We start from the raw sequence: 15,506 nt of genomic DNA on the forward strand, positions 1-15,506 counted from the left end.
GCGTCCATTCTTGCCATGTTTATTTTGAACACATCTCCGCAGTCTCCCCTGGGGAAACTAAGGGAAACTATGTCTCTGCCTAGAGCACCCTTTCTTCCCTTCCTTTCTTCCCTTGCTGATTAAACCCTAGTTGCTGCCCCGCACTGAGCTCCATACACCACATTCCTCCGGGAAGCATTTATTAGCAAACCCCTCCAACGTCACCTTCCAGCCTGATGGGAGGTGACTCTTGTATGAACTACCCGAGCATTCTGAAACCTCTGTCATAGAATTGGGTCCCCATGTTTGCCTCCTCATTCCTGTGGACATGCTTAACGTATCTTTGTAGCTCTGGCCTCTTGTGTCTACATACATTGACAGGTATCCTGCACTGGCTTGTTCCCTGAAGGAACCCTCCCCCCTCCACCTTGTCAGTGATTTCCCTCTGTCCCCTTGCCCCTTTCTTTACCTGTACCTTTCATCTTTGCTTCCAATTACATCTTCTTTTCAGACTTCCAACTCTGCTCATGTCCACCGCATCACCACCACCACTGCCTGCCCACATGGGTGCTCTCCCCATTATAGTCACATCCTGACCCTTTCTCACCTCTAGGTGCTGTTCCATCTCCTTTCTTTGATTTACGTCTCCAGGAACAAGCTACGTACCAAAGACAGGGAGCGGGGGCCTTGTGGAATTGTGGAGAGAGCATGGCCTTTGGAGTGAGACATTCTAGACATTCCAGCTCTGTGGCCTTAGCCAAATTATTTAACCTCACTGAGCCTTAGTTTGCTAACTTTGAAAATAGAAATCTTTCTATGTATCTCATAGGGTGGCCATGATAATTCAAAGAAATAAGGCTTGTTCAGTCATTTAGCAGAATGCTTGGCACAGAATAGGTGCTCAATATATTTTGCTGACCTACCTTTCCCTAGAGGTACCTGGCCTCTCTGCAGCTTTTGTCAACACTGCTTACCTTCTCCTTCTCGTTGAAACTGTATCATCTCTTAGTCACGATTGTGGAGTCTCTTGGTTCTTACCTTATTTCTCTCATACGTCATTTTCAGTCTCCATTCTGAGTCCCTCTTTCCCTGTCTGCCCTGAGATACAGATATTCACTGGTACTCTGTCTTTAGTCCTTCTCTTCTCCCTGTTTTTTTGCCCACAAATGCCATGCTTCTGTTACAGTGGTTATCACTTTGCATTATAACTTTTTGTTTGCCGGTCTTTCTAGCTCTTAGATCATGTCATGTCTTTCCATCTTGTTATCCTTTGTCTAGTCCAAAGCCTAGCACACAGTAGATACTCCGTAAACGAAGAGAGAATCACACATTTAATAGTCTCTATGTCTTCAGCACATGTATCCCTCCAGAACTTTCTGGAAAGCCCCACATTGTTCATTCAGCATCTCAAAGTCAGCATGTCCAATATGAATCATGCTAGTTTCTTCCTAAACTTGCTTTTCTTTTTGGGGGGCTGAGGCAGAGAGAAGGGATACATACTCATTCTTGGTCAATATTCTTTATAGCATTCCAAGTCACAATGGTAGAAACCTTGTTGCATAATTCAGTTCTTTTCCCTTATTAGCATCCCCAAATAACACCCAAATTGTGTGTCTCCCATAAATTCCCAATGCCACGGCCACAACTCAAGTGCACATCATCTCTCACTGAGAGTCTGAAAGTCTTGCTCCAACCTGACTTTGTCTCCATGCCTTCGGTCACCTTTCTGCAGTGGCTGCTAGAACTACCTTTCAAAAGCACTAATTAGAACACACGATTCACCAGCTCAGTGCCTTCTGTTACAACAAACACAGCACTCACTTCCTGCGTCTACCTTTGCCTCTGCCTTGGAAGGGCACAACTAGCCCTCCAGACTCAGCTGTACTTCCCCATCAGATCTCACAGCTGTGTCAGACCACTCGCTCCTTCCCATCTCACCATCTACTCCCTTTCTCTGTGTTTTCCTTTTTAAAAAATTCTTTTTAAATGTTTATTTATTTTTGAGAGACAGAGTGCATGCAGGGGAGGGGCAGAGAGAGAGGGAGACACAGAATCCAAAGCAGGCTCCAGGCTCCGAGTTGTCAGCACAGATCCCGACATAGGGCCGGAACTCACAGACCGCGAGATCATGACCTGAGCCGAAGTCGAACACTTAACTGACTGAGCCACCCAGGTGCCCCTCTGTGTTTTCTCTACAGTGGTTGCCTGTTCCTTGAGGACAAGTGCATCATAAACATCTTTGCATTTCTTAAAGCCATAGATATGGTAAATATATCATTAAATGTTGGAGATGCTGGGCTGAAAAGGGAGTAGAAAGCCAACCTTTGGGTTTAATTTGTGAACAAGACAAACTGGGCTCTTTCATGAATTTTCTAACTTTTAAAGAGGGGAACTGAGAAAATCTTTGGGCAGAGAAAACCTCAAAGGCTCAGTGGGGCAGCTAGGGAAGCATCCTTCCTGGAGGAGCTGGCTGGCATGGAGGGGTCTATAGAGGGTCCCTCTCCTCCTGCTGATAGCTCAGTCCTTTGCCTCCTGGGTGATACGCTGGGGGTAGGTGATGTGAAGTGTGGCAGTGCCTGGGTGGGAATCATCACATACTGTAGTGCCAACTACCTCTTTTCCCCCTAGTTTTTGTTAAAGTTACAGAGGGAGGTAAGGCTTGAATCAGCTACATTAATACGATCTTTGACATGGTTGATGGTAAATCGAAATGGAGAGGAAGGTTTGCTGAACGAGTATAAATTAATCAAAGGCTAGTACTATAATTATCCAGGTCATAAAATATCATCTTAAATATCCAGTTCATTAAAAAGATCTATAAAAGGCAATGGTGAGAGTTCAAGACAGAAAAATTTTAGTTATGTCTATAAAAAGAACTTGTCTCTTCCCTTTCAGGTATGAGTTTGATGTCTTGGAAGAACTCCAGAGATTTTATACAAATATTGTTGGTATTTTGTACCTTTAGGCATTACCTATGTTATTCTTACTATTAACCAATATTTCCACATTTTATAAAGGGGCAACCTTGCCTCTCTCTTGCTTCGTTCGTTGATCCTAAATCTGGTGACTTTTGGAGAGAAGCAGATGTTCTTTGTCGTACATGACCGGGGGCACTTGGAATCTTAATATACCTTCCTTGCATGTGATTTAGAAAGTTAATTCTGACATGAAGCGCTCATCTTACACTTCTTTCTTTTGTTGTTCTTTTAGTGACAAATGTTACGAAAGGAAAGAAATCAGAGGTCAGCCTCTTTGGTTTGATAACAATCTTTAAAGCATCCATTTAGGTGGTTCTGTGCATCCTCTATATTGAGAGAGGCTAACACCTCTGGCCTTCACTTCCCTTAGTCCCAAGACCCTTTATCACCTGTTATCAGAACTATTCAGAGCAACTCAAAAATAATTTTCCTATATGACTATCAGACCTCATTTGGATTTTTAATAAACAGTCACATTCTAATGAGGTCTTCATAAAACTGACTAAATATGTTTAGAAATCATTAGCTTAAATTACCAGCGCAAAAATCTCCTTTGGGAGTCCCGCAGATTTGGTTATAAGACTTTTGGCAGATGGATTAGCCCAACAGCACAACAGAGTTTCCGAATCTCCACACAAACGATGTAAATGGGAATGCCTGGGAAACAGGCGACTGGATAAAAAGCGAAATGTCCCTCAGGTGGGTTCATTAAAGAGGGAAAACAATCACAGCACATTCCAGAGCAATTGAAATGCCAGGTGTGCAGCCGTCGGCAGGTGCCAGGCAAACTGACAAGGGTCCCTCCCCAGAACACACCGGCTGAAAGGGGATGCATGGCGGTGACAAGGAAGTCTCAGATAATGACAGGTCCTGGCAGATGTACCGGGGACCCCGCTGGAGGGAAGTGCAGCGTAAGTGTCTTCTGCACCAGGTGTGGCAACCGGGAGGGCTTCCCAGAGGCTCCAGCACCGGCAATTACAGCCGCCTAATGCAGAGCGCTTCAGGGCAAAAATCAGGGGAAAGCGGGTTCCCAGCTCTGACTTAATGAATCAGCAGCAAGTCTGTGTAAACAAACAGGCATCCGCTTAGCTCATGCCTAATTCATGAAGGACACACCATGTGCGGTAAACATGTTAAGTAGGTAGTGGTGGCCCTTAAAAACCGTGTCATTTTGATTTCTTCGGTGGTTTGCTGTTGCTGTTTTTAAGCATGGAGAATGGGGAAGTAATCTCTAAACAAATGTGCAGGATTGACAACGGGAAGTGGCTTGGAATAAAGGGCAGTGCCTTTTCCCGGAGGGAATGTGACCTCTTGTCAAAACCCCCCCAAACCACACCTGACATTTTAAGGACAGATGCCATTAAATTCATTACTAACTGAAGACAGACCGATCCACCGGGCTGATGGTAACAAGGTGAGGATTCTTCAGGGCTATAACCGCATCCCTACAAACCTGGTAGGGATGTGGAAGGATTTTTTTTTTTTTTTAAATAAGCTTACCAGACCTAAAATGATGGGTTTCTTTACTCCTGTGGGCTTCCATTTCTGGGTTAATCTGAAACCCAGTCACCCTCCCCCCTTTTAGCTGCATACTTTTCGCTGGAATTTCCATGGTTACTTGTCCGAAGGAATTGTTTCCAGCAAGAAAACCAACAGTGACTGCCCTGAATGGGATGGGTCCAAGTGCCTGATGGAAGGAACAGACCATCACCTCAGGGCCTTTATTTTTTATTTCTCCAAAGCCAGGTAACTCAGAATGAAAACTAGCTCTCTGCAACATGGGCCATGTCCACGAGACAGTAGGCTTTAGTGTGTGAGCGGTTTTGTTTTGCCTTTTGTCATTGTAGTAATTCCACGGCACGGTCTTCTTTTGACCCTTCCGCCGAAGAACTATACTGTCCTCATCCCTCCTTAAGGTAAAAGGGTTATATGAAACTAGCTCACTTCTTCAGTCACTGTGTCCAGAGGAGAGTAACCTTGGGAATTTCAATTAGGCGAGAAAAGACCATGTATGCCTTTATTTATCATTTTCTTAAAACCCGTAGTACTTGTTATTTTAAAATGATCTACTTTTCAGACTAATTTACCTTGGGATTATTTTCAGTGGGCTCTGATGCAAATATGTAGAATCTGAGGTGGTGAATAACTTTCAAGGCTGTGACAGCAGTCTGCAGATCTCTTCTTATCAGGCACAGGCAGTCAGCAAATATTTGTGAAATGAAGGATTCCGAATCCATCATACATTTCAGGGAAAGAAACCCCAGTACATGAAAACAGGAAATCTGTAGCTTGGCTGTTTCACATTAACCTAGCGTAGGCTAACTGCTCTCTGACACTAAGGTAGAAGAAACCTCCCTCATTCATTTCTTTGGGCAGTTACTGAGTGCCAGAAGTCAGAGACCAAAAATTCTGGTGGCGTTGAACTTTTTTTTTTTTTTTTAGTAGTCATTACTGCTTTCATAGCAAAAGAATGAGACAAAAAAGGTAAATATAGACATCACTATAGGTCTTAGGTTTGTTGGTGGAAAGGTAAGGGTGTCATGAATACCTATGTTTATGAAGTCCTTAGAATGGGGTGGGAAGTTCTCTAACCACCTGACATGTCGAAACTCACTTAATCTTTACAAGAACCCTAGGAAGCAGGTGCTGTGATATCCCCACTGCCCAGGTGAAAGGTGGGTGGCAGAGACATGGGGTGGCCCCTTTTAGGCCAGGTACATGGTGAGCACCAGTCTCTAAGCCAGCTCCCCTGCTCTGTCTCCCAGCAGAGGGAACTGAGACAATAAACAGTTTTTGTATTTTCAGTACATAAAATACTGCTTTGTATGTTTTTATACTTTACATAATGGTCTCAGAGCATCTACCCGGTGTCTTGTCACTTTATATCCTTTACGTAAAGAAAGTTTTACATTTTTATACGGTCAAATTTCCCCATTCTCTTCTTAACACGTTGAGCTTTAGGTATCGTTGAAACATTCTTTTAAAAAAAGGTCATAAATGTTTTCTTTCATATTTTCTTCTACAAGGTTTAAAGCTTAATTTAAAGCTACACTTTGGGTTTAAAAAAATTTTTTTTAATGTTATTTATTTTTGAGAGAGAGAGACAGACGGAGCATGAGCGGGGACGGGCAGAGAGAGAGAGAGAGACGCACACAGAATCCGAAGCAGGCTCCAGGCTCTGAGCTGTCAGCACAGAGCCCGACGCGGGGCTCGAACTCACAGACTGCGAGATCATGACCTGAGATGAAGTCAGACGCTCAACCGACTGAGCCACCCAGGTGCCCCTATATTTTGTTTTTTATTTGGCATTTGTTTTTGGTGTTTTATGATTTTTTTCTTTTGTCCACACCGATAAGCAAATTTCCTAGCTCAGTGTATTGAAAAGCTCGTGCTTTCCCCACTATTTACACATTTTCCTACATATGGCTATAGTCAACATCTGGGCTATTTTGATCTGTTGGTCTATTTCTCTCTTCCCAATCTGTGGCACCTATAATTTTCTATTTTCCAATGTCCTCGGCTGGTTTTGATATCAAGGTTATACAAGTCTCTTAAAGTGGGGGAGAAGTCTTCCTTTTCTCTTCCCTTCGAATAATTTTCGTAAGATTTGAATTATCTATTCCTTGAATATTTAGTAGAACACACCTGTTAATACTTTGGGGACTGGTGCTTTTCCCTGAGTCAATTTTTAACCATTGTTTACTTTTTAATTAATGTCTACTCAGACTTTTTAAGAAAAAATTTTTAACGTTCATTTATTTTTCAGAGAGACAGAGAGACAGAGATGAATGGGGGAGGGGCAGAGAGAGAGAGGGAGACACAGAATTGTAAACAGGCTCCAGGCTTGGAGCTGTTACCTTGGAGCCCGACACAGGGCTTGAACTCACAAGCCATGAGATGATGACCTGAGCCGAAGTTGGACGCTTGACTGACTGAGCCACCCAGGTGCCCCGTAATTTTTGTCCCATTTTGAATCAGTTTTGGAAAATCATACTTGTTAAGAAAATTACCCAACTTCTCTAATTTTTCAAGTTTGTTAGCTATTCATATTATCTATTATGATAAAAGAATCTTTTTCCTATTTCAAATATTGAGAGTTTTTGGCTTTTTTTCTTGTACTTCAGATTGCCAGATGTTTGTCTATTTTGTGAATCTTTTCACAAAACCCTTTTGATTCTGTTGATTTTCATGATTGTTTCTTTGCTTTTAATTTAATAATTTTCTGTTCTATTATTTCCTTTTTTCTTTAGTTGTATTCTGTTCTTCACATATCTTTTTTATTAATTTTTTTTACATTTATATTTATTTTTGAGAAACAGAGTGAGACAAAGCATGAGCGGGGAAGGGGCAGAGAGAGAAGGAGACACAGAATCCAAAGCAGGCTCCAGGCTCCAAGCCATCAGCACAGAGCCTGACGCGGGGCTCGAACTCATGAACCATGAGATCGTGGGCCGAAGCCGGATGCTTAACCGAATGAGCCACCCAGGCGCCCCAACACATATCTTTTTGATTTAGATGCTTGGTCTTTCTTCTTTTCTAATGACACTTAAAAACATATACACCCTTTTAGGTACCATTTTATCTGCATCCTACAAGTTTACTCTATGATACTATGATTCACAGTTCTCAGTAAGTTCTGATTCATATCAGGGCATTTTGCTTTGACCCATGAGTTGGGGGGAATGCTTTCTCATCTAGATCCTCAGTGTAGACTGATTTGTCTCTTTCTCACTTCCCTGTTCCGGTGCCCAGCTGGCTTCCCTCTTCCACCTCTCTGCGTCCCCCTCCACTGTCCCTTCTCTGAGTGCCTACCTTTTGTGAGCTTAGGTGTCAGGTGGCAATCTCGAGTTCAAATTCCTCGTATTGCACAGGCCTAACACGTTATCTCCTGTTTTTGGGTGGGTGTAAAACCCAAGATCCGAAATCATGAAGTCTGAGGTCCCCCACCCTCCCTCCAAGACTGATGCACCCCACCTGCCCAGCCTCCAAAGAACAGTGGCAGTGTCCGCTCTCCGTCTGGCCTCTAGCTCTCACTCTTCTGGTTTCTAGTAGTTTCCTTTCTCGAAAGCTAAGCCAAATATTTTTAACATACATATTTACATATGATTTACGTATAATATACAAAGTTACTAAAATATATATTTATATTTTATCTAGAATTTCTAGATGTTTGTAGGAGGAGGGTTTTCAGGTTATTTAGTTTGCCATTTTTGCTAAAATTGAAAGTACCTCCCACTTCTGAATGTCTCTCTTCTTGATTTGCACCTCCTGATACTTCTGAAAATCCTTTTTTTTTTTTTTGGAAACAGCTTTACTGAAATATAATTGATACATGATTACAATATACAATGTTTATTTTTTAAAAATTATTTTTATTTTTGGGCACCTGGGTGGTGCGGTCGGTTGAGCCTCCGACTTCAGCTCAGGTCATGATCTCACAGCTCATGAGTTTGAGCCCTGCGACAGGCTCTGTGCTGACAGCTCAGAGCCTGGAGCCTGCTTCGGATTCTGTGTCTCTCTCTGCCCCTCTCCCACTCGCTCGCTCTCTCTCTCTCTCAGAAATAAATAAAAACATTAAAAAAATAATTATTTTTATTTTGTAAAATGTATTTATTTTTTTGAGAAAGAGTATGAGCAGGGAAGAGAGAGAGAGAGAAAGAGAGAGAGAATCTCACGCAGTGTGGAGCCTGATGACACTGAGTGCGGAGCCTGATGACACGAGGCTTGATCCCACAACCCAGGGATCATGACCTCATCTGAAATCAAGAGTGGAATGGTCAACCTACTGAGCCACCCAGGTGCCCCCAATATACAATGTTTATGTGCACAACTTGATGAGTTTCAACATACGCATACACGTGGTATCATCACTATTTCCAAGATAACAGACATATCCAATGCCTCTCCAAGTTTCCTGTGTCCCTTTTTCTTTGTTTTTGTAGTAAGAACACTTAATGTAAGATCTACCATCTGAACAAATTAAGTGCACAAAACTGTATTGTTAACTGTATAAGCACTATTTTGCATAGCAGACCTCCAGAACTTATTTATCTAGCGTAACCAAAACTTTGTACCCATTGAACATCAACTCTCCATTTCTCCCTCTTCCCAGCCCTTGGCAACCACTATGGCATTTCTCTGCTTATATGAATTTGACTATTTTGGATAATTCATAGAAGTAGAATCATGGATTCTGTGACTGGCTTATATGATGTTCTCCAGGTTCATCCATGTTGTAAATGGCAGGGTTTCCTTCTTTTTTAAGGCTGACCAAGAATCTTAAGCAACAACCCCTTTATGGTTTCTGCCCCAGTATTTCACTTCTAGGCTAATCTCCAGGCTACCTTTGCTGCTGAGGGTCAATCTCACAATGTCAACCTTTTCTATGAAGTAATGGGTTGGCTGAGTGGATTAAGCATCTGTCTCTTTCACCTTGGGTTGTGATTCCAGGGTCATGGGATCGAGCCCTGTGTCAGGCTCTGTGCTGGTAGTGTGGAACCTGCTTGGGATTCTCTCACTCCCTCTCTTTCTGCCCCTCCCTACCCCCTCTCTCAAAATAAATTGAAGGGACACATGCACCACGATGTTTATAGCAGCACTAGCAACAACAGCCAAGTTATGGAGAGAGCCTAAATGTCCATCCACTGATGAATGGATAAAGAAGATGTGGTTTATATATACAAGGGAATACTACTCAGGGATCAAAAAGAATGAAACCTTGCCATTTGCAACAATGTGGATGGAACTAGAGTGTATTATGCTAAGCGAAATAAGTCAGAGGAAGACAAATATAATATGATTTCACTTATGTGGAATTTGAGAAACACAACAGATGAACATAGGGGAAGGGAAGGAAAACTAAGATAAAAACAGAGAGGGTGGCAAACCATAAGACACTCTTGAGTACAGAGAACAAACTGAGGGTTGCTGGAGGGGAGGTGGGTGGGGGGATGGGCTAAATGGGTGATGGGCATTAAGGAGAACACTTGGGATGAGCTCTGGGTGTTACATGTAAGTGACAAATCACTGGGTTCTACTGAAACCAATACTATACTGTATGTTAACTAACTTGAATTTAAATAAATAAATTAAAAAAAACTAGGAAGTTATACCAACTTACTTCATAAGGTTAAAGTGACAATTAATGAGATGACACATGCAAATCAAAGTATATAATAAATTATAAACTTTTACTTAAAAAAAAAAAAAGAACTAACAGATTCTCGAGTTGAGCAGAGCCATGGAGTTGACCCTCTTATAAAACAAAGCAATTGCACCCTGTGTATTTCTCCTTTATAAATTTCACTTTGGAAATAATCCTATAGCGTACCACTACCTAGGTTATAACTGCTTAAGTATTTCCCGCATTAATAAAAACAGCTCTCGTGACCAGTTCCTACAGATAAAGTCATACAAGACTTCAGGGGGAAGACGACGATCTCTATTTGGCAGGTTCAGAAACAGAGAGGCAGGAAAGTAAAATCTAAGCAGGAGGAGATGGTGGAATGCCAAGCTCAGGACTGCATCCAGTGGCTTACTCTGTTTTCAGAGTCAATGTTCCGGAGCGAGGGAATGCAGTCGCGTCTAATGCAGCACCCATTGTGTTTTGACACCCAGCAACAAGTGTTCTCGCGCTTAGAGGTGTTTTCATGTGCTCAATATAGCCAGATAACAACTGCTTTTAAATCCTGAGTGCCTTGCCTGTCTGTTGCTATCGCAACAAATGAAAGCAATTCAGTCTATGTTTACTGATAATTTATAAGCAAGTGCAGCAAGCGACAGGAGGAGGTGTCGTAGTTAACGTTTGCTAAAGTACACACAATACTTCAAAAGCCTATTCTGGCCTTACTCCACGTTACCAACTGAGCCAGGAACATGTGGCCGTGGAGGCGGACGGCCGACTTACCCTTCCCACTTCCACGAGGTTGGTCACCATTATGATGCTTGCGGTGTTTTCGTGCCACACCATCCTCCAGAAGTCATAGATGGTCTCCTGCATTGGTCCTGCAGCAAAACAGAACACAGACTTTTTTTTTTTTTCTCTTTGTAAGTTTGCAACTGGCCAATTTGTGGGGCTTGCAAATAAACCTATCAAGGCTCGCATGCAGTCCCCTCACTTTTATAGATGGACTTAGCTCTCCTTTCTAGTACCGATGCTAGTGTTGATGGGTGCCCTTGCTCAAACAGCACCTCCAGAGATACTGAATTTTTCATGCATGGTTGAATTTTCGCATGTCATCAAACGTCTCTGCATTTGAGCTCTTTTTACCTCTCTTAAACGACTGCTGTGAAAGAAAGTTATTTCTCCATCATTTAGCTATTTATCTCCATAATACTCAAGAGTGAAATTTTAAAAAATGGATAACATCACTCTTCCTGCTAACAATTGGCAGATATCCCAGGGAAATGGGATATAGAATGAAATGAGCCTCTGTAGGAAAAATGGCCTCTTCTTGTTTCTAATATTTTTCTTATTCTGTGCCATCTGTCAAATTAATCCTTTTTTTTTTTCCACCTGACTTCCAAAAGTGAGAGAGAAATTCGACTTTTAAGCAGATGTACTTCCTGTCACTGAACGTGATCAGTACCTCCTTGCTCAACTCCCGGGATCTGAGTATTCCAAAGCTCTTTCTTATGGACCCGGGAAAAAGGGGAGGGGGGAGGCGGGCATTACAAAATGCCAGTTCTATAGAAGCAGGTACAGGAAGTTGGAATATAACATTTCTTCGAAACCAGATTTGCAAAAACCCTAATCTCTACTTGATGCTCGTGCATGTCTGAGGGTTAACAGTACAAATCTTTAAAGAACAAGGAGCAATGCAAGGAAACGAGAGGAGCACAACCTCAAAGGCACAAGAGCCACATGATACGTGGGGAATCATACAAATGGTCAGGCACATGCCGGGACCAGGACCCGGTTGTACTATAGGATCTTGACAGTGCAGATTACTGGATCTGGAACTCAAATATCTGACTTTGAGATCTGCCTCTACCTTTTCACTGGCTGTGTGATTTTGGACGAGTTAGCCACTGTAAGCTTCAGCGTTTTCATCTTTCTTGGTCTACATGCTGATTTCAATGACACATCTCAGGGTTATTTTGAGGAGTCGTGGAGTTAATGCATACCTAGGCATTTTATAAATAGCAAAGCATGAACACGAAGACAAGGTGTGTTCAAAGATATTTATAAGTGGTCCTTCCTTGGCTAAGGCTTGGACACTGAGTAATGGTGGCAGAGCCGGGGCCCCCCCTTCAGGTACCTCCCATTCATCTTGACCAATTATCAGCTGGTTCTTGGGTAATTTTTCTTCTCCAGTTTCACCATCAAAACCTCCTTGCCTTCTGTCTACAACACAAGCTTCTATCATTCCTCCTTGCTGCTCTGACTACACGCTCACCCTTCCCGGGAAAACTGACTCCACCTCCTGATGTCTCTGTGTCTTGTCCCCTGATGGGTCCAGGCCCGCCACCTCTCATGAAGCTGTGCCCCGCCATTTCAGCCCACGCACGTGCCATTCTCCTGGGCTGAGGATTTCAACGACTTCAATCTAAGGTTACAGAGGGGACACGTAAACACTGGATCCCATCCATCACTACGTTTGTAGCCTGTGGACAGGAGCATTCATTGTGTCCTGAACCGCTTGTCGCTTATTCACAAGAACAAATATACCCTGAGTCTATCTTTGTATACACAGATAGCCTTCCCAACATGACTCCCCTCCCCCTCCGCAAAGAGGCCGCCCAGGCACTTTCTGCTTCCTTCACTAGATACACGGGCCTGAGCCACCTAGTCTGCAAGTTGCAGAAAGAGTTCTGATGACCATGGCTGTCATGGATGAATCAGATGTTCCAGCATTGTGGATGGCATGTGCCTGCAGAAGAAAAGCCACGTCTCCCTTCCGTGCCCAACAGGAGTCACTCCAGAGCTATTCCAGGCTGTGGGCCAGTTCCCAAGTGCAGCTCACTTCCCCTTTCTGAGCTTTAGACTCCCTTGTGATTATTTAAGATCCCCCTGGAGGGAAACATGGCTGTGGCTGTGGTTTTACTACAATTTCCTTAGTGCCTTATGGAACACCTGGGACATAGCAGGAGCTCAGTGAATAAGTGAAAAAGAAGTGAGCCTATATGCTTATGTATAAATTGTATTATTTACTATTAAACATACTAAAACATATCTCAGGATTAAGGAATATTAATAGATCATATTTACATGATTTCCTTCCTCGACTTCTATTTTGGAGACTATCTATAGAAGCTGGAAAGCACATCGGCTTCACTCCTTTCCAGTTCATTGAAAGGGGGCATCTTCTGCAAGGGGCTCTTCGGAATGTGTGAGAGCAGTGATCAGGCAGGCCTCTGAGTGCTGTGACTGGACTATTGCTCCCAACCACCAACCAAGTCCCTCCTCTGTTTCCCAGACTCAAGGCTTTGCCTCTCAACTTAACTCAGTCCATTTCCCTAGGTAACCAGAGTGCCGTCCTGGCCTCCAGTAACTGTTCCCTACCGAGGGCAGTGGTTCTCAACTCTAGCTGCAGGTTACGATTATTGTGTAGCTTTTAAAAAATTCTGAGATCCTTGGGGCGCCTGGGTGGCGCAGTCAGTTAAGTGTCCGACTTCAGCCAGGTCACGATCTCGCGGTCCGTGAGTTCGAGCCCCGCGTCAGGCTCTGTGCTGATGGCTCAGAGCCTGGAGCCTGTTTCCGATTCTGTGTCTCCCTCTCTCTCTGCCCCTCCCCCATTCATGCTCTGTCTCTCTCTGTCCCAAAAATAAATAAACGTTGAAAAAAAAAATTCTGAGATCCAAGGTGCCTGGGTGACTCAGTCGGCTGGGCGTCTGACTCTTGGTTATCGGCTCAGGTCATAATCTCATGGTTTGTAAGTTTGAGTCCTGTGTCCCCTCTGCACTGACAGCGTGGAACCTGCTTGGGATTCTCTCTCACTTCCTCTCTCTCTGCCCCTCCCCTGTGCTCTCTCCCAAAATATTTAAATGTTTAAATTTAATGTTTAAAAATCTGTTTTTATGTTAAAAAAACATGTTTAAAAAATATGTTAAAAAACATTGTTTAATGTTAAAAATTTTTTTTAATGTTTAAAAATGTTTAAGAAATGTTTAAAAATTTCTGAGCTCTGGGAAGCTTGGGTGGCTCAGTGGGTAAATGTCCGACTTTAGCTCAGGTCATGATCTCACAGCTCGTGGGTTCGAGCCCCGCATCGGGCTCTGTGCTGACAGCTCAGAGCCTGGAGCCTGATTCAATTCTGTGTCTCCCTCTCTCTTTGCCTCTCCCCCACTCATTCTCTGTCTCCCTCTAGCTAAAAAATAAACATTTAAAAAAATTCAAAAAAATTCTGAGATCCTAACCCAAAAGACTGATTTAATTGGTCTGGGGTGAGGTTAGGTCTGGGTGTATTTTCAAATCTCTCCTGGTGGAGAACCACGGATCCAGAGCATCAGGAACATTCGGCTCTACCTTCTGACCTATCAGGTGGTCTCATATGGAGGAGGTGAATTGCGGAACACCGAAGATTTGTTTTGAATCTACTAATTAGTCTAACTCTGGGTACCAGCAATTTGAATGGAGGAATCCCATTTCTCTCTGATTTAGAAGGAACTTCGTACATAAAATGTCGTCTAGAAACATGGCTGTGTCACTTCACCAAGGGGGCTCAGAGGCTATGAAGGTGATAGGGGTTTTTAATGTTTACATAACTACACATGGGTTAACTTTAAAATCAAGGGCATTTATAAGCATTAGTGGTTCGCTTGGGTGATTATATAAATGGTATTCTTGATGATTTTCTTACTTGCTGCCTTAAAAAAAAAAGATTGGGATAGACTAAAAAAAAAAAAAACAATTAGGATAGAAAAATTAGACTAAAAAAAAGACTGGGCTAGAAAAATGAAATAGGTGATGTTCTTTTCAATGCTAAAATTACAATCAGTATCCAGAGGAACTGTAACAGTTTGGGCTAGTATCTGAAAATGAATTTGAACACAAAGATTATTCTGAGTTGATCCCAGGAAGAAAAAAACATGCAAGGAGAGGGTCCCCATCTCCCCCGGTGTAGTTTTGGCTTGGTTTCCTGGTCTCTTCTCCCCTTCACGTGTGTGCCACTGTGCTGTCATTTGAGAGCAGCCCCCTTTCTGACACACCACATGACCTCCCTGATCTGGTGACCATGGCGGTTCACCAACAAAACTGTTCGGGGGTGGGCACCGGAGAGTTTTGTCCTCTTGACTAATGATGCAAGATATTTTCGTGAATGTTCATTCAAATCTTGGTTTGTATTTTCATGCTTTTTTTTTGGAGGGGAAGGGGACTAAAGGAAGAAGAAAGGCGCCTGAATTTAAGGTTTTTTTAAAAAAAATTTTTTTAACGTTTATTTATTTTTGAGACAGAGACAGAGCATGAATGGGGGAGGGTCAGAGAGAGAGAGAGAGGGAGACACAGAATCTGAAGCAGGCTCCAGGCTCTGAGCTGTCAGCACAGCCTGATGAGGGGCTCGAACTCACAGACCGTGAGATCATGACCTGGGCCTAAATTGGATGCTT

The 15,506-nt window shown here is 42.9% G+C and overlaps 1 protein-coding gene across 5 annotated transcripts in view; it reads right to left on the reverse strand.

Annotated features, from left to right (window-relative positions):
- PTPRM (protein tyrosine phosphatase receptor type M) overlaps positions 1-15,506 on the reverse strand; it is a 797,090-nt gene that overhangs the window by 47,179 nt on the left and 734,405 nt on the right. For all 5 annotated transcript variants that reach the window (XM_047827576.1, XM_047827574.1, XM_047827573.1 and 2 more), the window contains one exon: positions 10,864-10,961. In XM_047827576.1, coding sequence (XP_047683532.1) covers positions 10,864-10,961 — 98 coding nt within the window. The remainder of the gene's footprint in view (positions 1-10,863; positions 10,962-15,506) is intronic.

The sequence above is a fragment of the Prionailurus viverrinus genome, chromosome D3, assembly GCF_022837055.1.
Source record: "Prionailurus viverrinus isolate Anna chromosome D3, UM_Priviv_1.0, whole genome shotgun sequence".
In the NCBI taxonomy this organism is placed as follows: domain Eukaryota; kingdom Metazoa; phylum Chordata; class Mammalia; order Carnivora; family Felidae; genus Prionailurus; species Prionailurus viverrinus.